At 35.5% G+C, this 25,002-nt stretch overlaps 1 protein-coding gene across 2 annotated transcripts in view; it reads right to left on the reverse strand.

The window, feature by feature from the left end:
* Positions 1-4,206: 4,206 nt before the first annotated feature.
* SGCE (sarcoglycan epsilon) overlaps positions 4,207-25,002 on the reverse strand; it is a 76,162-nt gene continuing 55,366 nt past the window's right edge. The window contains exons 6-12 of one of the 2 annotated variants that reach the window (XM_017854970.1): positions 22,839-23,001; positions 20,101-20,312; positions 19,161-19,187; positions 18,032-18,220; positions 7,644-7,687; positions 6,737-6,771; positions 4,207-4,499 (exon numbers count right to left, since the gene is read on the reverse strand). In XM_017854970.1, coding sequence (XP_017710459.1) covers positions 4,449-4,499; positions 6,737-6,771; positions 7,644-7,687; positions 18,032-18,220; positions 19,161-19,187; positions 20,101-20,312; positions 22,839-23,001 — 721 coding nt within the window. In that variant the 3' untranslated portion in view covers positions 4,207-4,448. Of the gene's footprint in view, positions 4,500-6,736; positions 6,772-7,643; positions 7,688-18,027; positions 18,221-19,160; positions 19,188-20,100; positions 20,313-22,838; positions 23,002-25,002 lie in introns of those variants that run through there. The other variant, XM_017854971.1, reaches the window with a different exon arrangement.

A 25,002-nucleotide genomic window follows, 5' to 3' on the forward strand; every position in this document is an offset into this window, starting at 1 on the left:
TGTTGGAGAGGATGTGGAGAAATAGGAACACTTTTACACTGTTGGTGGGATTGTAAACTAGTTCAACCATTATGGAAAACAGTATGGCAATTCCTCAAGGATCTAGAACTAGATGTACCATATGACCCAGCCATCCCACTACTGGGTATATACCCAAAGGATTATAAATTATTCTACTACAAAGACACATGCACACGTATGTTTATTGCAGCACTATTCACAATAGCAAAGACTTGGAATCAACCCAAATGTGCATCTGTGACAGACTGGATTAAGAAAATGTGGCACATATACACCATGGACATTTTTTTTTCATTTCATTTCCAACTTTTAAGCTCAGGGGTACATATGCAGGATGTGCAGGTTTGTTACATATGCAGGACGTGCAGGTTTGTTACATGGGTAAATGTGTGCCATATGGTTTGCTGCACAGATCATCCCATCACCCAGGTATTAAGCCCAGCACCTACTAGATATTCTTTCTGATCCTCTCTGTCCTCCCATCTCCTGCCCTCAAACAGGTCCCAGTGTGTGTTGTTACCCCCATGTGTCGTGTATTCTCATTATTTAGCTCTCACTTATGAGGACGTGTGGTATTTTGTTTTCTGTTTCTACATTAGTATGCTAAGGATAATGGCCTCCAGCCCCATCCATGTCCCTGCAAAGGATATGATCTCATTCTTTTTTATGGCTGCATAGTAATCCATGGTGTATATGTACCACATTTTCTTTATGCAGTCTGTCATTGATGGGCATTTAGGTTGATTCTGTGTCTCTGCTGTTGTGAATAGTGCTGCAGTGAACATACATGTGCATGTATCTTTAGAATAGAATAATTTATACTCATTTGCGTATATACCCAGCAATGGGATTTCTGGGTTGAATGGTATTTCTGTCTTTAGGTCTTTGAGGAACCACCACAGTGTCTTCCACAATGGTTGAACTAATTTATACTCACACCAACAGTGTAAAAGCATTCTTATTTCTCCATAACCTTGCCAGCATCTGTTATTGTTTTACTTTTTTTTTTTTTTATTAATAGCCATTCTGACTGGTGTGAGATGGTATCTCATTGTGGTTTTGATTTGCATTTCTCTAATGATCAGTGATGTTGAGCTTTTCTTGCTCTGTCTCCCAGACTGGAGTGCAGTGGCATGATCTCGGCTCACTGCAACTTCCACCTCCTGGGTTTAAATGATTCTCTTGCCTCAGCCTCCCACGTAGCTTGAATTACAGGTGCCCGACACCATGGCCAGCTAATTTTTGTATTTTTAGTAGAGATGGGGTTTTACCATGTTGGCCGGGCTGGTCTTGAGCTCCTGACTACCCCTCAAGTGATCTGCCCGCCTCAGCTTCCCAAATTGCTGCGATTACAGGCATGAGCCACTGCACCTGGCCAGCTTTTTTTCATATGTTTGTTGGCTGCATGTATGTCATCTTTCGACAATTGTCTATTCATGTCCTTTGCCCACTTTTTAATGTTTTTTTTTCTAGTAAATTTGTTTAAGTTCCTTATAGATGCTGGATATTAGACCTTTGTCAGATGTATAGATTGCAAAAATTTTCTCCCATTCTGTAGGTTGTCTATTTACTCTGTTGATAGTTTCTTTTCATCTTAGCATTTACTACTCATTCTTTTGGTATCAACCAAACTTTAGGGAAGCTTCTCTGACCTTGCTGACTAGGTCAAGTCCTGCTGTGATAAACTTTTATCACATCAATTACTTTCCCTCATAGCATTTATCACACTATTACAGGTTGACATTTATTTGTATAATGACTTGATTAATATGTCTTTTCCAGTAGAATGTAAAATCCTTGAGAACAAGCCTATATATAATATGGCTCACGACTACATCCTTAGAACACTCTCTGACTTATAGTAACATATTAGGCATTCAGTAAGTAAGCAAATGGTAGGGGTGTTTCATAGGAAATTCTGAAATGCAAATTTTTTGAAGCTGCCCTATTTTAGGATGGCTTGCTTAAAGGCTTTTATTCATCCTTAATTGGTATGGTCAAGACGTGAGAATAGCTCAGATCTTGGACTACTGATCCCAAGGGTCACTCACCTCACCTATTTGCTGTGTATGTACTTGGAGGCACTGACCTTGATGTTATTTTCTATTTAATTTTTTCTAAGTATTCTCTTAGCCTCAAATTTAGCCTTAATAGCTTTACTTAGTGCTCTTTTCTGTCATCAGTGTAGACTTACAGATTTGAATTTTTAATGCATATTTTTACCTAAATAAATGTTTAGGGGTTTCAGTTTCATTACTGCTATCGGCACTTGTGTCTAAAGATCAACAATTCCTTATTGCTCACTGCCCAGTACCATTACTGATGTAGCCTCCAAGTAAGTACTGAAGAGGGGTAGAAATAAACACACAAGTTTGGTGGGAGAAGGTCAGTGTTCAAAAGAATCATGGTCCCTTAGTCAATTCTAAAGAACCAGTTTATAGACATGGAACCTGTGAAATGATGGCAAATCTTGTAACCTCAAGTACACCCATGTGGAAATTGAACCTAGACCTTCCTCAAAGAGAGGCTGTCATATATATGGGTAAATATACCTTGGAGGATGGAAAAGTCACTAACTTTTAGGGGATATTTGGAATCTAAATCTGAGTTTACTTGAACTCCTGAAAATGTAGAGAACTACTCTAGTCAGTATTTTAGGGCAAGGGATTATGCTGGCTAACTGAAAAGGTGTTTTAAGTTTACCATCAGGACACAAAACTTACCATATAGTCTTTTGCCCACTAAGAGAGTATAGTTGGGATAGAAATCCTCAGCATGTGGCAGAATCCTCATTTCGAAAACAAAATAAAACAAAAAAAACCCTTAATAGTCCTTAAGGACTATTAGGGTAGCATCAACCAAGGGGAAATTATTTGTACTCTTTTCCCCACCAGAATATTGTCAGAAGCAAGATCACTTTTTCACGGGGAACTGCAGTGATTAAAGCTATTATTAAATATTTGTAAGATGCTGGCCAATGATTTCTGTCCCCATTCAATACCTCAATATGGTCAGTGTAAAAACCAATTCTAACTCCAACTGCACTTTGCAATCTCCAAATGGCTTCTTTACTAGAATAGATGAATAAAGTTCCTGATTTCTGATCTGTAGTCCATCATATGTTGATCGTGCATTACTTTGTTCCTGCTCACTTGGACTATTAGGAGCAATTTGATTTCACCTGGCAGGAGCAGCAGTTTGTTTACTCTGCGTTCTGTGCCAAAATCTGGTCCTCTGGAGCCTTGACAACACTGCATTCCTCCTAGGCCATGACTCTGTTGCAATACATTTACAACCTCAAGCTGATTACTCCTGTAGAACAGCAAGTGGCAATGCCCTAGTTAACTTAGGAAGAAATTAGAGTAAGAGATACATCTTTAAGAAATAAGAGAACCTACATCCTCTGTCCTAGAAAGAAGAGGGAGGTTCTAATGTCAATGATGTGACAGAGTATTCTCCCTAAGTGGAAAACAAGTTACAGTACCTAACATTAACAGGGAATCTTTCTGGATTTTGGAATTTTTGTGACCTCTGGGCACCTAATAGGTGACATAAAAATTTTCCCAGAGTAGATTAAGAGAAGGTTTCCAGCTAGTCCAGTCTGCAAGGAAAGCTGCCCTGCCAGGTGACATGATAGCCACACTGATCCAATAGTATCCAAGATGCATGAAACTGACCAAAGCTATAGAGACTTGAACATAAAGGAGTTACGCAAAGTACTTTGGGGATTTGGAGCTAACTGATGTCACATTAGCAGTAACTATTCTCTTTTTGTGTAACAGCTCCTGTCTCGCTTCTAGATCCAAATATCCTCCCATTCCAGTAGGTGTAGCTAAAGAAAAAAACCACCACCAAATATCTGATTATGAAGTCAGGTAAGTATGCAACCTGGGCTGCCCTGCATGAATTGGGTGTCATCAGTTTCACAATCCATAAAACTAGGTTTATTCAAAAACACTCCAAGTGGTATATAAAACAACAGGATTTACAGGCCACAAGAGTTAAAGTATTATTTAAATGGGTTGCTCAACTAGAACACTGAGGCACAGGCATTTTATATATTTATAGGAAGCACTAAATAAAGTCTTGTGGAATGAGAATGAACACATAAACCTGTTTCTAGCAATTAAAAGATTTCCATTAAATAGGAAGCAAATACTTTATTGAAGTAAATTTCACCAGTCATTAGGCTTCATTAATAATGTTTATTTTAAAGATCAACTTTTATTGTAACAAATATAAAGTCATCAATGTTTTACAAATTGTCAAAAATGCTTTAAGTACAAAAAAATACATTAGTAAAATGAAAGTTATGTTGTATTATTTGGTGATACACTTAATACTGCCAACATGCACAATGTATGCCAGAAAAGCTCATGCATTATTGGAAGATAAAAGAAATGTGATATAACTGCCATATTGTCTGATTATAAATTCATTGCTTCAGTGAGTTTTCTTTCTTCAGGGATACCATTTACCTGAAATGTGTAAGAATGAATATGGGCAGGAGTTAGTCAGGGCATGTATACTTTTAGATTTTCAGCAAAGCAAATTATGGCAAGGAGAAAGTTTCCGTCTTCTTAATGCAATGTAAAAATAATTACATTGCATTATTTCTCTGTATTTCGTTTTTTTAAAAAACATAAAGCGAAAGAAAAAATTCTAAATTAGTCTTCTCCTTCTTGGACCAAGGCTATAATATTTTGTATTTCCCAAAAGGAACAGTCTGAAAATTCCTCCCACAATAAACAAAAAGAATGAGGTTGAGGTTGATTGCAGGATATATAACTGTACCTTTTAATCATGGCTTTTAAAAAAATATCATGTGGGCTGGTAGGGCCGAGAAAATGAGAAAACCTGAAGGGGCATCAAACCTAATGGTTTGGGCCTAGTCCAAAAGTTAGTGCGATTGTCAGCTTTTAACTGCTCTATTATCCTGGCTAGTGCTCAAGTCCAGGAGTACAACACCAGCAGCTAGTTCATTTCTTAAAGCTTTGATGGGAATTTAAAAGAAAACAAGTAACTAAATGAAAAAAAAAAAAACTTCAAGATATACTTTTCCCTGATAAATTCCATATAGGTAGCTACAAATAAAATTACTTGATATCCAAGATGCAAACTCTTGTGCCTAAATTACCTTCATAAAGAAAACTGACACGTGCATAATGTTCTATAGTACCTTGGAAAACTCCAGTTACTGTTTCATGACAATCGCATAAATGTAGCTGCCTCTTTGCAGTATTAGGATAATCAGGGTAAAAGAAAAGAAAAGCTGCTGTACTCAAAAAAAATATATAAACAGCACTGAATCCATGCATTTGCAGATAGAATAATTTAGAAATTGAGAAATAAAGTTTTTCATTTAAATGAACAGAATGGAAATAAGGAATGTAAACTGCCCATTAGCCCTTCTCTCCAGGAGGCATGCCTCCATTTAGGTTTTTGTTTGTTTGTTTTTTTAAATCCAGAGTCTGACTCTGTTGCCCAGGCTAGAGTACAATGGTGCGATCCTGGCTCACTGCAACCTCCACCTCCTGGGTTCAAGTGATTTTTCTGCCTCAGCCTCCCAAATAGCTGGGATTGCAGGTGTATGCCAGCATGCCCAGCTAATTTTTGTATTTTTTTAGTAGCGATGGGGCTTCGTCATGTCGGCCAGGCTGGTCTCAAACTCCTGACCTCAGGTGATCATCTGCCTTGGCCTCCCAAAGTGCTGGGATCACAGGCGTGGGCCACCGCACCCAGCCTCCATTTAGCTTTAAATGTACCAGAGGCACAAACACACCAATCTTTCATAATTATAAAAAAATGCTAGGGTGGTCTCTCTCCCTTTGGCACTTAAGATATTTGGGGACTCACTGAAAAAACAACAATAACAACAAAACAACCAAGAGGAGATAGTGTACTTTAGTCAATAGTATGATCCAAATTGCAGAAAAATGTAAGAAAACAAGGCAATAGGCCCCAGTGTTAACTAAAAAGGAGAACAAAACTTTCTTGACTCAAGCAAAATACCTGCTCCCTAAAATCTGTTTTGGAAAAATAATTTTATAAATTGGGTTAAACAACGTTAAAATCCCCTAGGAAAACTCTTTGGCTCTTATATTTGTTTAGGCATAAATTGTCCCTGTATTTGGAAATGCTCTGTATTACTAAAATGTAGCAAGTTAACAAGAGCACTTGGTAAAATATCTATGTGACTACTAAACAAATTGCTCTAATATCATCTACTCAAGTTTCCTAATTCCCCTAGTGGGTAAGTAAAATCTGGAATTTTAAATACTTAAAATAAATATTTACTATTTTTCTAGAAATTGCCTCCTTCCTACTCACTCCCTGCCTGAAATAATTAAGAATCAGAAGATAGACATCTTAGGAGAGATGGAAGCTACAAGGTTAATAACGAAGAAGTTCTATCATTTCTATCATAGAAGTATTCTTTTAGAAATTTTCCTCTTTAAAAAATAACCATGAAATTAGTAGTAGTAGGGATTCATTTATCTTTTTTCTCTCTTTAGGTTACTCATTTTTATAACAAAGTTTGATCCTTCATCAATCTCCTGAATGCTTACAAAGTAGCACCAACACATCAATATATTGAACAGTCTTGTTGAAACATGTTAGCATTTAATTAAAACAAGTAATCAAAATTGTAGGGAAAATTCTGATAAACATTATCTTGTAATTAAAATCTGATGAACAATTTCATTATACTTGCCTCAAATCTTTGAAAAGTTGTCAAACGAAAATCTCCTTAAATTCACGAAAGCAGTAATAGAGAAGATAATTTCTGAATGAAAACATCCAATACATTTCTGTATGTGCCTGAACTTTTTAAGAGACTTACTTAACAGTTTCCCTACCACAATGCCACTATTCATACTCAGAATTCCACACCCAACTTACATTTTTAAAACTTCTCTTGCTTTTCCAAAAGAGCTACAAAGGCATTAATGGTTGCCTGGCAATTAGAACTAGGAATCAACCACTAATTAGAAGACAATCATGAATAAGTTATCTACTCAGTATAGAGATGAATGAAATAATTGGCTGTGGAAAATTTTTAGGGACACTTGAAAGAAATAAAGAAAGCAAGTCTTAGGGAAATAGAATAGTCCAAGGAGAATTGTCTGCCATCTTGTTGTCACTGGTCATGTTATAACAGCTTTTTAAAGCAGCTTTAAAACCAGGCCAGCCATTTCTCATTTATCCCCCTGAAGCCTCAGTGATTTGTCACAATGGTTTCCTTTTGTAAGAGTCAGTTTCAAGCTGCTCACTTACTGAGACAAATCCTAGATGCATCCAAGCTAAGAATCTTTCATACCAAGGGGAAGAATAGAGAGCTTCAGTGAAGGAAGGGGTTTTATTCAGTCTTCCTTAATTAGACAGGACCTCCATGGATGCTTTTGCTCTAAGATCATTTACCCTGTGTTTATCATTCTGATGCCAATCTATGTAATAATCTAAGCCATTATTCTGAGGTTTTAAGTCTGATTAAGGAATGACACAAGTGTTTTGCCTTATTTGGTGAAGCTAAAGCTTCATAAATTATATAGTTATGCCATAATTATCTTTTAATCTGTAGATTCATTCATAAACATCAATTTATTATTCTTAGCACTCACCTGTAGTCTGCTGTTGGGGAATCTGAGTCTGATGTGGCAAGTTCCTAGAAATGATGAACATTTTTGAGTAAAACTGTTTAGACACTTGTAAATAGAGAGCAGACATACTAGAATGAAAAACTTTATGGGTAACTGACCCCAGTCATGTAATCCAGCACAATTCCCCTCCCCTTTCATGAGCTTACAGATGAGGAAACTGAGGTCTGAGGAAAATAAAAATTAACAATATTTGATAACATGCATGAAATTTTCACTACAGGCTATACTCTAAAGTACCTCACAACAACCCTAAGAGGTAGGTGTTAATGTTTTTCCCATTTTATGGGTGAAGAAATAGCCTTGGAGATCCGAGGCTACATAGCTAGGACATGTTAGCTAAGATGTGAACACAGTGGCTTGTGCTCTTAACCTATACACTTTCAGATCCAGGCCTAGAAGATACACACATGCTCACATATTTTCATGGAACAACATATATAACCACCTTCATTCACTATCCCAAACATCTGTGCTCTTTTATCTTCATGTCAGGCATGCATCCAGATGCATTGTCAGAATGCAGAAGTCATCCTTGTTCCTTCCCTCTCCTTCAGTCTCCACATCCAACCACTCAGGGACTTCTGACATTTCTTTTTGTCTCATTTGGATCTGCCCCATTCTTCCCCATCTCCATTGCTAACTTGGTTGAAGCCATCATCATTTCTCACTTGGATCCTTGTAAGGGGGTTGACTTGTTTCCTCATTTACATTCTTGTCCCCTTATAATCCACTCTGCACATTGCTGTCAGAATGCTCTTCTAAGACAGGGGTCCCAACCCCTGGGCCATGGAACTGGGCTGCACAGCAGGAGGTGAGTGGCAGGTGAGCCAGCGAAGTCTCATCTGTATTTACAGCTGCTCCCCATCACTCGCATTACCACCTGGGCTCTGCCTCCTGTCAGATCAGCAGCAGTAGTAGACTGTCATAGGAGCGTGAACCCTATTGTGAACTGTGTATGTGAGGGATCTAGGTTGTGCACTCCTTATGAGAATCTAATGCCTGATGATCTGTCACTGTTCCCCATTACCCCCTGATGGTACTGTCTAGTTGCAGGAAAACAAGCTCAGGACTCCCACTGATTCTACATTATGGTGAGTTATATAATATTTCATTATATATTACAATGTAATAATAATAGAAATAAAGTGCATAATAAATGCAATGCACTTAGATCACCCCAAACCATCCCCCACAGCTGGTCTGACATGAAACCAGTTCCTGGTGCCAAAAGTTGGGGACCAGTGTTCTAAGACACAAATCTGTTATGTCATTTAAATAACACACATTTAAGTATTTCCTTGTATCTATCTGCAGATTAAATTTCAGATTTCTTAAATGTGGCCTGGAAAGCCACAATATATCTCGCTCCTACATGGAGTGCCCCATATCTGCTTGAAGCCGACAACCAACCACCATGGCTACTACCATATCCTGTACCCAATCAGCTCCCATTTGTCCTTGCAAACTCAACTCAGAACTTGTTACAGCATACAGGTATTACTCTTATAATTTAAAAATTTCCATAAGAAATGTTATTAAAATTTTTAACATATTATTTTTAATTTAAAAAATCTCAAGAACCACCTCCCTATGCATCCTTACTCTCTAAGTAACCCACAATTAGGTTACCATTTAGCATGATTTCATTCACATGCTGATTGTCATTGTATTCTCTGTACATAATATTTAATTGCCCTAAAGTATATTAACAGTAAGAACCATCATATTTTGTTTAGTATCCTCAGCAGTAAACATTATAAAGTATACACATTTATTAACTTACAGATTTAGTTTCACATTTTGATATTAAAATTAGTTTATGAAAATGTACAATTTAGGTTCTGTATAGAAGAAACTCTAGGAGTCAGTCCTTTGTAATAAAGTTTGATCCATGCTGAGGATTTTCAAAGTTTTTTGTTTTCTCTTTAGCGCTGGGATTTCTCTTAATTGAAACCCTAAGCAGAACTGTGATGTACAAAAGAGATAAATGTGAGGTTGCCTGGGTTGAAACAAGGGAGTTAGGAATCCTGTCCGCTTTGTTTTCTTTGTCCCTCATGCTGGCCCCTGCAGCAATTCTAAGAAATCTGTAAGAAACAGTTTGAAAACCATTGATATTATTTCAGCCAGGCAAATACTATGTTCCAAATACAACAATATAAAGTGGAAAACAGTTCATGCTAGTTAAATACTGTTTAAACTCTTAATTTAATCTACAGTTAACACCTTTGAGCGATTTTTTTTCAATGTTTCAGTTCCACTTTAAAGATATTACTAAGGAAATAATAAACTCTAACACAATTTGAAGAAGTTACTTAATAATTCATCCCAATGATTATATTCTTTTTTATTGTTACTTATCAGCCTTATCCTTGTGTAGGCTAAAGGAGTATTTCTTTTTTAGCTTGTTTGTTCTTTCAGAATTTCACACAATGTATTTATATTGATTTTGGTCACAAAAGTAAAAAGATCAATTTATAAACTACGAAGAGGGAATAAGTTCTACATTTAAAGATGGCAAGGCAAACATCTTTACTACAGAAGTCAAAACGCAATTAGATGGGTATCTGGCACAGGGTGGGAGGATGTGTTTTACTTTATCTACTCAGGTATAACTGATCTGGGTCTATTCTACACTCAAAACGAATACAGTGCACCCTCTACACACAGGCACACACCACACTTCCTTCCTTACCATCTGTAGCTCTACCTAGCCTGTTAGCAGATTGAATCAACACATTTTGACAAAATACAAAAATCAAACAGGATAAAGAAAGTATAGAATGTAGGTGTTCTAACATAGGTAGTGGTTAGTAAACAAAGACACATGTTTTCCGAAAGCACTAGATTCAGGACCCTCCAAATTCAAAATCAGCATTTGGGTGAGGTCGTTGGATGCCCCCTACTTTTCTTTTTGGCCCTCCCGACTGGCCTTTCTGTGGAATTTAGCTTGAAAACCACTGATCAAAGTCAACCTATGCCTTGTTGTTTCTTCTCTAGTCTGTTTTTCCCTCTTTTGCTACATTTCTAAACTTTCTAAATCACAATGGGCTGGGCTAGGTGAAAAGAGATGGCTGGTTGAGAAAAATGCCACACACAAACTAGCAAGAAATCTGGAGAAGATGCATAAGAAAGCAAACTGTATGTCTTACATTGATTTAGGGACTGAAAAGTATCCATAGTGCGTGTTCTAAGTGGTTGTGTTTGAACAATGCACATGCACTCCTTGCAATTTCAAAGGAAACTTAGATGAGTTATATTAAAAGTGCTTATGTGTGCAAAAAGGTGCTCAACTAAAAAAATTCTGAGATTCAACTTCCCCTGATTGGGTACACCTATCTTCTGTTTTGAAGGAGACCCTTGAGTCTCCAAGATGTGTGCACATAGCTCTGTTTTTGTGGCTTCGCAAACTTGTAACTACATGCGAACCTGTAAGTATTAAAGTGTGAATACATCTATGATGGGCATATTTAAAACTGTGTGTTCCATTTAAGAGTTGAAGGGACATACTTCATAACAGCACTGCTTCAGGCATACTGGAAAAATGCCTACAATCCCAACTCTGCTAGTTAAGATGCAGAAAATGCAGGAAGAAAGTGGCGAATTCTCATCTTTGGTGAGAGCAGGCTGCTAAAGGCAATTATACAGGAGGGGGAGTCGACTTCAAATAGAGGCCCTATAATCCTTCCAAGGAAGGACCTTAATAAAGTCATAAAACAATTTAATGATTATTAGACTAAGTGAAAAGTTATTATGTATAAACTGTATTATGTAGAAATTTAAGAAAACTGTAACTCTCTAAATTATTAGCATTAATTATTTTCTCATTTTGTTTTCATTAATTTCATGCATTTAAATAGAAAATTGTGTAAATCAGTCATTGCACAAACTTCATTCTTTAAGAATGCAAGAGTAATAACTTGCAAATTAATAAATAAGTGATTTGGGGGAGTACACAATTATTTCTTATTTGTACAACCATTTTAAAGTAATTTGACATTCTTGGATACCCTATACAGTAATTCAGTGAGTAAAGTTGATGATTATCAACTGATTATATTGCTACTTGTTTCAGACTAAAAAGCAAAATGATTTGCATAAAGCCACAGAATCCATGCCAGAGTTGAAAGAAAATGACATTAGTTGTGTGAAATACAAAACATTTCACTTTTCAGTTAGTATGGTGGGATCATTTAACAATAAGAAATAGTTATGTATTTTTGGAAATCAATGGCTCTGAAATATTCTTGGCTGCTTGATACTTCTCAATAAGATACCATAATCTTAGTCCCCTGAAACATTGTCTTCAACTGATATTAACTTTTATTGAAACAATTTTTATTTATGGACTTTTACCATAAAGTTAGTTGTCACTGTGACCAAAAGCAGGACAAATGGAAAAATATTTAAATGATTAGATACTGTCTCCAATTAGAAGACTTAATTCTACTTTTATACTTGTTAATTTTCAAAAGATTAAGTACAACCTATCTCCTGTTTTGAGAGAGACCCAATTATCCTGGATTAGGAATTATGTTTAGAATAATGAATAAGGAAAATTTTTGTGTAGCCAATTAGTATCTTCCTGAAAAATGTGTGGAGTACTGTCCCCAATTATTCATTACCTAAGGGGCCTCATGAAGATGCCTACCACTCCAAAAAAATCAATTGGTATTGATGTTGGCATAAGAAAAGAATAGTGAAGAGGCAAATCTTTCCCCAAAAGACAGCATACCTCACTACAAATTTAATATAATAAGTTATTTTTTAGAAAATCAAATATTTGGGATCCTCCAGTCAATGCCCCTTTCCCCAAGCATAAGACTACAAAATAACATTTTTTTTCAATGGATTTTAGCTGTTCCAGGCACTGTTTTCTGATTAGCTCTCATCTCTCATCCTCTCCACACCATTTTCCTCAGGCAGTTTAGGGAGGTGTGGAAGAGTATAGAGGCTGAGAAGTATAAACTCCCAAACAGCTCCAACCTCCTAGACAGTGTGCATGGACTGCTTTTCTTCCAGTTTCACATGGGGAAATTAGGAAAAACTGTTCCCCTTTTAAAACTCCATGTAGAGGAATGTGAATAACAACCCCTTTCTTACTCACGGGCCCGACCAGAAATACCAGAGCTCTGGATTTTCCAATCCTGAAACTTAAGTCCTTTGATTATTAAGCCAGGAATTCTCAACCTTTGTTGAGAAGCTATCTGCAGGAGCTCTACCATACTCGCCCACCAGACTCCAAATTCCCATACTCAGAGCCCCAGAATGTGTACTATAAACGCTCTATGGTGATCCTGACACAACGTGGTTTGGGAACAAGGCTAGACTCTCTCTTGATATTCCTTTGATGACCTAAAATTTTATTACTTGGAATTAAATTTTTTTCATTTAAATATTTACAAAAGGCAGTCATCGAGGTACACCAGTCAAATGTGTAATAGATTTTTGATGTGAAGTCTTTGGTTACAAACATAACCCCAATCACAACAATGATTCTTTGGCAAAGTCAATTTACTTTTAAGAGTTACTTTACAGGGCCGGGCGCGGTGGCTCAAGCCTGTAATCCCAGCACTGAGACAGGCGGATCACGAGGTCAGGAGATCAAGACCATCCTGGCTAACACGGTGAAACCCCGTCTCTACTAAAATACAAAAAAAAAACTAGCCGGGCGAGGTGGCGGACGCCTGTAGTCCCAGCTACTCGGGAGGCTGAGGCAAGAGAATGGCGTGAACCCGGGAGGTGGAGCTTGCAGTGAGCTGAGATCCGGCCACTGCACTCCAGCCTGGGCGACAGAGCAAGACTCCATCTCAAAAAAAAAAAAAAAAAAGAGTTACTTTACAATGTGATTTCCAGAAATAAATTGTAATAAATAAGACGAATGTCTATAGGGGAAAAATTATTCCTGCTATTAATGGCAACACTTATTCACTAGGCTACAAAGATAACTAAGTACAGATGCAGAAAAACTTACTATATGAGGGCATGAGGGACATACTACACAATACCTGGCTATAGCTCCTCATGACTGTCGAGGTCATGGGATGCAAGAAAGGTCTAAGAAAATGCCCAGAACTGAGGAGACTAAGGAGACACAGTGAATATTGTGTCCTAGATGGATCCTAGAACAGAGAAAGGACATTAGTGGAAAAACTGATGACATCTGAAAAAAGTCTGAAGTCTAGGTAACAGTAACATACTGATACTGGGTTCCTCATTGTGACAAATGTACCATGGTACTATAAGATGTTAACAATGGGAGAAACTGACTGAGGAGTATCTGGGAACTCTATTATCTTTGTAACTTTCCTGTACCTCTACAATCATTCCAAAATAAAAAGTTTATTAAAGAATAAATACATTAGCCAAGATCAAATTAAATTGACCTTACATTTCTAGACTATGTGATAGTTTTAACAGCCTATTTATATTGTCTCTAATTTGAAAAGCAAAAGAAACACAGTACAAAATGAAACACCTCATTTCTGGGCATGTGCTACGTCTCCAGGTTCTGCTCCAGCTTCCCTTTCCACTGCCTCTTTGTTCATTTTGCTTATAACCTGAATCAGAGATCCCTCTGAGGTCAATGACCGACATTATCTATCCCTGCCTAGATATCAGGATAGGTAAATAATCTAATCTTAGTTCTGACCTAATTTAACTTTGTCTCTTATCAGTGTCTCAAATTTATCATCTGCAAATGATTAAATATTTTTTCTTACTGGCTAATTTATGGTGCCAGTCTGGAGCTCTGTGAAACACTCTACTAAAAAGAAAATATTACTATGTAATTGATAATGGTGGCAGCCATTCATTACATAACGTTGTGAATTCTCTATACTTCTGATGTAAATTGACTCGTTTAAAGGAACAAACTAGTTTTATGCAGTTTTGAAAGAAAGCTTTGAATATTCTTGAGTCTTGCTTAGAAGCCAATATAAACCTTTAGCCATAACCATGTCTGAATATTTCTGGTATCAATCTGAAGAATAAACACAGAATCCTTTGGCTAGCTAAATTGTTTATGAATGATAAATTCAGTACACTTAGTATGAATGTGAAGATGAAATGCATGCCCTTTTAGAAAGGGTACATTAATAAGTACAAGGCAGCATTATCCAAGCATACACCTGGTTATTGAGTACTGTAATTCCTCCCCAAATATAATATCGCATTTTAATCTTGAGAATTCAGTTCAATCCAAATGACCAAAATATTTGTGTGTGTCTACTCAGTGCTGAAGTAAAACTTTTAAAACATGGCTGTTTTCTGGTAAAAGTAAAAGTTGAATTTGCATAAAGGACAGCTATGATGAACCCCATACAATAAATTCCCTATTATCTGGCATGGTTGGAAAATGAGGTTAATCACATATTCTGGCTTATAGGGAGTTACCATAGAGACTGTGCACATATGATCCATTTCTAAGAATAAAAGAAAGATAATATACACTCAACACTGAAACGACACCGAATGTAATTTAATTTTCCTCTGATGAGTCAGATGCACTTGATGATCCTGCAGTGCCTCAGAATAATCATTGTGAACATCATCAATTATCTATGTACCCTATTTATATAGAAGTGCTAGTTAATGGAGCTTTTCCATTAGCAGAAATCTGACTAATGTGAAGGTTTTCTGGACTTAAAAATACGTATGTGTTTAAATTGTCGCAAGTTCAATATAATAGCCTATTGCATTTGCAAATAGAGAGATCTGATCAACATAATGACAGTCTTGATGGGGTTATGGAAGGACCAGAAAGATGCATTTGGTGTAAACTAGATAGAAAATTTTATTTTGCTTGTATATTAGTAGCAACATTGCAAAATTCTAACCACCGGGAATCAAAATACTTTTTAAGGAGCTATTCTTATTTTCAATATATATGGTTAGAAAGGGTTATCTTAAAATGACAGCAACCTTTTTCCTCTCTTGAATTTCACTATCAATAGAGTTTTACTGATTTACAAACATATTCAAGTTCTCCTACTCATTATAACTAGTTTTCTACTCTAAAATTCTACAGCATTGTTACATTATCAATAGAGGCATTTCTCAAACTGTGTTCTTTGAAGATTTACCTATTCTGACCTTTTCCTATGGATTCACAAAGTATATCAACACACCAAGGGACTGAAGACTATTGTAGCTTAAAAAATGAAATAAAACCTTTACATTACAGTAATCAATAACCAGGTATATGCTTGGATAATGCTGCCTTGTACTTATTAATTAACCCTTCTTAAAAGGGCATGCATTTCATCTTCACATTCATACTAAGTATACTGAATTTATCATTCATAAACAATTTGGTTAGCTACAGGATTTCATGTTTCATGTTAGAATTTTGCAATGTTGCTACTGCTTTTTTCCAAGTGTATTTGACCATTCCATTTTTGAAGGATATCTGTCAACATTTCACTGGCATGCTAGGGTAAACAATATCAGAAATAATAACCTTAAAGAATAAGTACAAATTCTTTTCATTTTGAAAATGAAAGACAATACCATTTCATAATTTTCATCTAAAAACGGGATAAGAGGTGGTTAAATTCTGAATTATTACAATATTCTTGAAATTTTACCAATTTTTCTCATCAGTATCTAATCCTGGTAAACTGGATTTTATGATGACCCATAATAGGTGGGCTACTGACCACCAGAGAGCACAGAAACCCATCTGTTCCCATATGAAGAGAGTACAACTAAATTTTGTAGACCTTAATATTTCTATCCCTGATGTATTAATGTTTCCAAAATTCAAAATTGTAAACATATGCAATTTCACCCATTTCTTAAATTACCCACTACCCATTACTTACTCTCTCTCACACACATGCACATTAACAGGCACCTTAGTCTGTATGACCCTAAGTGATGTTAGAGAACTTTAGAAAAATATTCATAATACTTTTGGGTTTCTAAAGTATTCTGGATAAACTTATCTAGTCTGTCCATACTACTCATATTATTTAATCTTCAAATTACCACATGCATTCTACCTGGTTACAAAATAAGCACACAATGGGAAAAATGTACCCAGCAGAGTTCCCAGGTAAATGTGTTCACTTTAGTATTATATCCTAAGGGGTTTGTATGTGTCTGTGTGTGTGAGAGAGAGAAAGAGAGAGACTGAGAGAGTAAGAGAGATTTTTCTGTATAGCCATTCCATCTATAAAAGTAAAGTGAAAAAAAGGAGGACCTCAAAAGCCAATTTTGTGACTTCTAGTGCTTGGGGCAATTGAATTTAACTCATTTTAACATATGGTTAAAAAGAAAAAAAGGCCAGGAACGGTGGCTCACACCTGTAATCATAGTACTTTGGAGGCCAAGGTGGGCAGATCACCTGGGTCAGGATTTCAAGACCAGCCTGGCCAACATGGTGAAACCCTGTCTCTACTAAAAATACAAAAACTAGCTGGGCATGGTGGCAGGTGCCTATAATTCCAGCTACTTGGGAGACTGAGGCAGGAGAATCACTTGAACCTGGGAGGCGGAGGTTGCAGTGAGCCGATATCGTGCCATTGCACTCCAGCCTGGGCAACAGGAGCAAAACTCCGTCTTAAAAAAAAAAAAAGGAAAAAGAAAAAAAAGGGACATGTTCTTATAAATAACAATTTTACCTACCATTCCCTTACATAAAAATGTGGCCACTAGGCTACATTGTATCAGCAATATAGGATGCAGCATAATGCTGCATTACAGCATTATATAGCATGGTCTCCCAAATGCAACTGTACAATTTCCTCACCCCTCACTCTTACCTACTGTTTACAAAGTCCTTCCAGGGTTTCTAACCCTGATCCCTAGAGCACTAGACAAGGTTTGCACTAATAAAATAGGTGTTTATAGCCCAGATTGGAACTGCTTGCTCTGACATACAAGCAGATCATAAAAAACAACCCAAACACCCTTAATTCTGAGGCAAAAATTTAGATTACAAAGGTCCATGGTAATAATATTTTAATAGGTTTAAACCAAATAATTCTAACATCTCTAAAAATAATCAGTTTGAAATGCTTAGGATATGGTTCTTTTTTAATAATTAACTCATCTTTGAGCAAACATGTAATGTTGAGTTTAGTATCAGTGTCAATTTCTTAAATATTAAGGTATATGTAGTCTTGTTTGGATTAGTGGGGGAAAAAAAAGCACATTTCCTAAAAGTAACTATATTGTATATGTCACGACAGTAGGGGTGGGATTTACATAATTAATGTCCTTTTGGTATTTTCTCTTCCAGTTATAAACAAACAAACACAACACAACAACAGAAAGCTCTGTTCTTTACAGACATTAGTAAAAATATACATGTATATTAATAATTATGGCTCTAAGTGGACACTTACTGCTGCGTTTGCATCAATGGCATGTTTGTGCTATCATAGTTGTCTGTGTGTAAAGGAGGTATGATTTCCCCAGTCACAGGGTGGAACACAGGAAGCGTTGACAGGGGCCATGCTATCTCTCTATTCTTGGACATGTCTCGAAGCTCCTTGGTAGATTTTTGAATAGCACTGTGATGAACCAGTTGGATGCTAGGTCAAAAAGAAATAAAACAACGTATATTTAAAATCGTATATTAACCTGACGGGTCATCAATTTGAAAAAGTTATGAAGTATTTCTATCTTTAAAAATAACAAGACATTATTGCACTTTGGGCATTCAATAAACTATTTCAGAAAGTCATACATCTCACATACTTTTAATGTAACAAAACTAAAAATTATAAACTGATTTTAAAATATGTGTTTTATTAAACTAAGCTATGAAGAATGTATTAATATTACTGTCCTAAGTAACAAACTAGTTTTCTATTTATTTTCTATGATTAAGATAAAACTTCCATAGCTTTTATATTTTTGCTTCTGGTGGGGCATTTATAAATACTCACAGAAGTTTCATTTTATGGTAGGTTATTACTGTAGATTCTGGCAAACTTGTATGAAAGGTCTTTTCATCTGTTCTCTGGTTTATAGAAATGCAGATTGGAAACCACATAATATAAATGGTAAGTTAATATTCTGAATCTGAAATATTTTAGGTTTAATTTTTATCTGTTTTATCTATTTTATTAGTTTTCAGTTTATTAGTTTTCAAAAAAACTAAAGTTTTCCTTCCTCTAAAGCAGCAGTCCTTTACACTACCGTGTAAATGTCTTATTTCCTAGTGGCAAAGATCAAGTGCAGATTTTACCAAACCTAAAACTGGCTGAAAACCAGATATGCACGTATGGGTTCTAAGGTTAGCGACAGAGAAAAGTGTGAGGCATCTAGTTTATTAGTTTTCAAACCCTTTCTAGTTTTAGTTTCTACCCCTCCTTAATATCTCTATTTAGAAAGCAGCTTTCACATTTATGAAATAAACTATGAAAGATGACGAATGAAAAAAAGCTTGACACACATGTATGGAGCATGATGGGCAACTGAGAGGTGGGAAAAAATGATGAAGAAAATAACAGGAAAGAAGACACTTACTCTGGTGTTTGCATGTTTCTCTTTTCCCTAAAAACAAAACAAAATTTATGAATTAAATAATAGCATTGATATTTGGAACATTAAGACTATATGCTCATGGGATCTTGCATGATATGGAAATGCTGACATTGTTACTATTAAATGCAACCAGGCAGCATTTGCCACCAGGTTTATGACATTACTTGGATGAGTACACATACAGCGATGGAATACTGATGAGAAACACACAGAAAAATGAAAAAAAATGGAGATTAAGAATCAAGGCCTTGATTGAAATAAATTCTATGACATAATGAAATCAAGCTACATGTAAAATGAAAGAATCTGTTACTTGCTGCTTTATTAAATTTTTATCCTTTCCTTTGTTGCCCTGACTTCCAGATAATCTTGGGAGATTACCTTAATTGACCTGAAAGTACTTCATGAAGTGAAGAGTTGTTACTCAAATTATACCTTATTTTCGTTAAGTTACTCCTTTGTTGGGTTTTAAATATATATTTTATACATTTAGATTGTGTTACCCTGTTTGACAGCAGAATGATTTCAAGAGTTTTGACCATCACTTATGGTCAAACTAACACAATTAATTTTTTTAAGTGCAATTACCATGTCAGTAGATTCTGCAGTCTCTGCTCATACAAGATGGCTTGTATAACCAAAATATCTAGCCTCAATTATTCTTGGGACTGTTTTGCCAGTGTGAATTTACATCTAGCCTTAATAATTTTCAAATAAAGTAATTATATCCCCTAACTTGATTTACTAGACTCAAAACTATTTTAATTCATTTTAAAGGAATAAAGTATTGCAGTTTGGACACAATTTCAATTCATTTACAAAGTGTTTTATGAACTAAAATGAAATTTCACTTTTAATGGAAACTTCTATGTTGTTATCTTAGCAGGATCTCTAATTTTCTTATTAGTTTTAAAGTACTCACACGCCTTCCCGTCGGCAGCACATGATATAAGCAAGTATTAGAAAAAGGACCAGTGCTACTGCCGAGGGCACAGCCAGTGTAATTAGGAAATCCGTGTAATAGTCTCTGCTTTTCAAAGAATCAGAAGGGGGTTTGTATTCCCCACCATCAGGCAAAATCCCCTCTCCACGAATCACTTCCTGATAGGTGGACACTTGCTTTGTTTTATCAACCTGATACAAAAGAAGACAATTACACAGCAAATTAATCATTGCAAACATTATGAGATTTTAAGATCTGGATACACTAAAACATTCTTTGACAAACTGTCTAAAAAGCCATCTTTTCCAATTACTTTATCACCTTGAATTTGCAAGTATTTATTGGAGGTAGGGAATGTAATGAATGAAGGTAATAAAGGCTTTACTTTGGTCTACTTTCCATGTTCTTCCTAAAACACATATACATATATATTTACATGTGTACATATTTAACATGTGTGTACCTATGCGTGTAGTTGTTCTTTTTCAGTTTCCTCCCTCTAAAGCAGCAGTCCTTTACACTACCGTGTAAATGTCTTATTTCCTAGTGGCAAAGATCAAGTGCAGATTTTACCAAACCTAAAACTGGCTGAAAACCAGGTATGCACTATATGGGTTCTAAGGTTAGCGACAGAGAAAAGTGTGAGGCAGGCAGGGGCGGGGGGGAAAGAGGGACAATTTCCAAACGTGTTGTCCTTGATCTTTCTGCCTTCCAGCTGACAGAAGTAACTTTTATGGAAGATAGTCTAGGGAATATGGAACCTATCCCAGTCTTACTTAATTCTATCCCAGTATCAAAAAAAAAGAAACTACAACAGTTGCACTATGTTAATTTACCTCCACATTAATTGTGCTGCTTTCACTGAGTTGCATTTAATTATGCTAAGGTTTTTATTGAAGGACACTAAAAATGTAGCCATGTGAAATTTGCTACTACATTTGCTACTAAAATAAAATGCTGGGGAGAATTAGTTGTAGCATTATTCAGTATCTTCTCCCAAAATGTAAATGACGAGTTGATGGGTGCTGAGGAGTTAATGGGTGCAGCACACCAACATGGCACATGTATAAATATGTAACAAACCTGCACGTTGTTATACTTAAATATACTTAAAGTATAATAATAAAAAAACAAAACAAAATTTTGTTAATAATATAGTGTTAGTGAAAACTTGTTTTCTGCCAAGGAATTGATGTGCCTCCTTTTTAAGAATGAGAACTAAATATGAATTTCATTTTTTTTGTCCTGCACATTAGGCGGCTTGTTGTCCAACACAGCCTTATGCTTATTTTTGGGGGGTGAAATTTAGGTCCTGATTTTCCACTTCTTTTATATTTTATTTATTATGTTTATTGTATGACTCTTGTTTAACCTTCTGAAATCTTTTGTGGCAAGATATGGCATAAAATAAATACACATAAAATAAAAATTCCCAACCTTTCCACTTATAAAGCCTTAATAGATAAAACAAAAATCTTCAAGGTATATATCATTTTTTAACTTTTAGAGATGGGGTAATAGTCTTAAACATAAACTCATTTTCCAGAACAACCACAAGTAAAATGGCATTGTTAGGGTCTGCTGTCCACTGATGATGCTGGGAGAGGAATCTAAGTTATGGTTGCAGCTGCTCAGTCTCCTGTACCCTTGTATCATTGGCACCATGATTGAAATATTAAGCACATTTGCCTATAACAATGATTTTACTTGATTTAGGAAGGCAAAGAAGGCCATTTTTCTAAAGGCCATGAGACAAGAGGCATGAGAAGAAGAGTTCAAGGCAAAAGGCCACAAGGAGTGCTAAGTGTTGCAGTGTGAGTAATATGTTTTCCAGGATGCAGCTGGCTCTCTAAGACATGAAGTGATAGTTGTGTTTATGTGTTAGTAACTTTGTTCAAATGTCAGCTTTAAACTTAGATCTAATTCATTCACTACCAATCATAAAGAGTTGAAAGAAGTTAAATCTAAAAGGTCACTAAATAATTAAAACATCAGTTGGATACATTAATATGAAAAGTAAAAAGAAAAATCAAAGAATTAAAACAACCCTCCTACCTTTCAGATAACAGGATCAAAATATTATATACAGACATATAATATAAAATATACAAACATATATAAAATATTACACATCTTACATATATTTGAAACCTTACATTTTCCTAAATCTGTTAACATGCAAATTCAAATGTGATTTGGAAAGAAATATTATGTTTATGAATTATGGGTAAGATTCTAACTTCACTCGAAATTGTCTCTTGTTTCTTGGACTTTCCCTATAATTTGAGTTTTCAGAACATTAAATCATAGCACAATATTGCTTTATTTTCAGATTTATTATTGTACTCCATCCTCTCCTTCCAAAGTGGGTTAGTGGCAGAATATTTAAGAAGAATCTTTCTGCACATATCATACTAACTCCATTATCTGTGCTCATTAGCAGCTATATGGATGTCCAGGGGGTTCATTTGGACCACCTGCCAAGCTAAACCAGCCCCAGCAACTAATCAAGGATAGAATAAGTACAAAAGTGGATATATTCTTTCCTAAATGGATGCACTGTCAACGAGCTTTCTAGATCCTTAATCTGAAGGGAAGTCAACTGCAGTTAAAGTAAACCCAGGATTTATTCCTAAAAGCAATTCAGGTTTTAGTCAAATGTTAACTCCAGTCACATCATTTTTAATTAAACTTGCAAAAACAAAATAAAAACTTACCAATGAAATTTTGCACCAGTCAATGTAAAAATGAGTACGAAATTTTTTATCACATGTTATTACAGGCTCCATTTCTTGACTACATCTCAATTGATTCTGTGGATTTTCAACTTCTCGTAAACAAGAAGAAAATGGGACATCTGCACCAACCATGACATAAACGCTGTAAAAATGTGAAACTCTCAGGTTATCCTTTAAGAAAATTGAAAACACTAAAAAACAATCTACCTTGAAAGCAGGATTTAGCCTTTTGAATTGAGAGATTAACTAGACTCATCCCTGAGGTAAGGGCCTAGGCTTTAAAAACAATGATTCATGTAGGGCCTTTCTTTCATTCATTCCTTTATTCAGCCAATATTTACTGAGTACTTTGGTATACCAGATACTCTCTCCATTCTATGTTAATTTCTAAAAACTTTATTTCATCCTATTTATTTTCATTCAATATAAACATGCATCATATTCTGATTACTATATTTAGTAATTACTATATTTAGTAGACTACTTACATTAAAAAATTATCCTTAAGGTAAATTAGTTAGAAAAACCCCCACTACTACAATAATAAATAACTAAGTAATACATTTCACTTAATTTTCTTATAATAAAACTCTTAAATTACATCCCTGGAAGTATGGAGCTTTGGGTAGACATCGCTATTTTACCTACCAGTTCAGTCCGTTTTTCTGCTACACAAACCCCTATATGCTTGGTCTCTCATCAGAAGGCCTTGCAATCTTTTATCTAAGACATTAATATAAGAGTAAAACTATTGTTTGGTAAACACAAAGAGGCAAACAAAATCTATTTTGTTAGTGTGGGGGAGTTATGGGGAAAGACCTCTGCTTAATTGAAAAGATTTCGAAACAGAAAATAGTGACAATAATATTTAAATAATCTTGGAGCAGCTTGAGAAGATAGGAATCTCATTGGCCTTTCAAAAGGAAAGAGAAAACCAGGAAAATACTCCTAAGTAAATACTATTCCTTTTCATAATGACAATGCTAAGAAAAAAAATGACAATGTAAAATGAAATAAAACCATCAAAATTCCAGCTGCCTTCTTTGCAGAAGTTGACTAACTGATCCTAAAATTTCTAAGGAAGTTCATAGCACCCAGAATAGTCATACATACACACACACACATTTTGATAAGGAAAAACGAATTTGGAAAACTCACAATTCCCAATTTGAAAATTTACTCAGAGCTACAGTAAGCAAGTCATCTGGTACGGGCATAGGGACAGACATACAGATCAATGGAATAGAACTAAGAATCCAGAAATAAACTCTCATATTTAATAAACTGATCATTATCACAGGTACCTAGACAATTCAAAAAGGAAAGAATAGTTGTTATAACTAATGGTGCTGGAAAAACTGGATATCCACGTAGTATCCTGTCCTACCTAAAAAGGCAGATGAGAAGCATATGTGAAATTCATGGTCCTGAGGCATAGGCTCACTAAAAGATTGAGAACAAATCATAGAATTACAGAATTCTTCCCCTCCCACAACACCTGACCACCATATTACTAAAGGTCTACTTATAGTCAAATTCCTTTTACTCCATACATTAGTCCGGCTATCAAGAAAAAATTATAAAACATACTATACAGCAAAAAAACACAGTTTGAAAAGACTGAACAAGCATCAAACCAGACGAGATGGCAGAGATGTTGAAATTATTAGAACAGAAATTTAAAACAACCATGACTAATATGCAGAGGGCTCTAATGAATAAAGTAAACTACTTTGCAAGAAATGTTAAAATAACTTCTTTTGAGAGATGGAAAATGATATAGGTCAGAAACTGAGATCTACATAAAGAAAAGTAGAGCATCAGAGAAGGAATAAGTGAAGATAAAACCTTTTATTTTTCTTAATTGATCTAATAGATGATTTGTTTAAAATATCTACAATCTATTCACCCATGTATCCATAAATGTATATATCTCTATGTTTATATACACATATATAAGCAAAATAAATGACAGCAATGATACAAGAGAGATGAGGGAGAGACAGGGATTATTTTGTTATCATAAGATACCTGCAATACCTAGGAAGTATTATAGTGTTATTTGAAAGTGAACTTGGATTGGTTTTATATGTATATTGCAAACTCTAAGACAATCACTGAAAGAAAGTTTAAAAAATACAAC

Source organism: Rhinopithecus bieti, unplaced genomic scaffold (assembly GCF_001698545.2).
Source record: "Rhinopithecus bieti isolate Rb0 unplaced genomic scaffold, ASM169854v2 scaffold_39006, whole genome shotgun sequence".
Classification (NCBI taxonomy): Eukaryota; Metazoa; Chordata; class Mammalia; order Primates; family Cercopithecidae; genus Rhinopithecus; species Rhinopithecus bieti.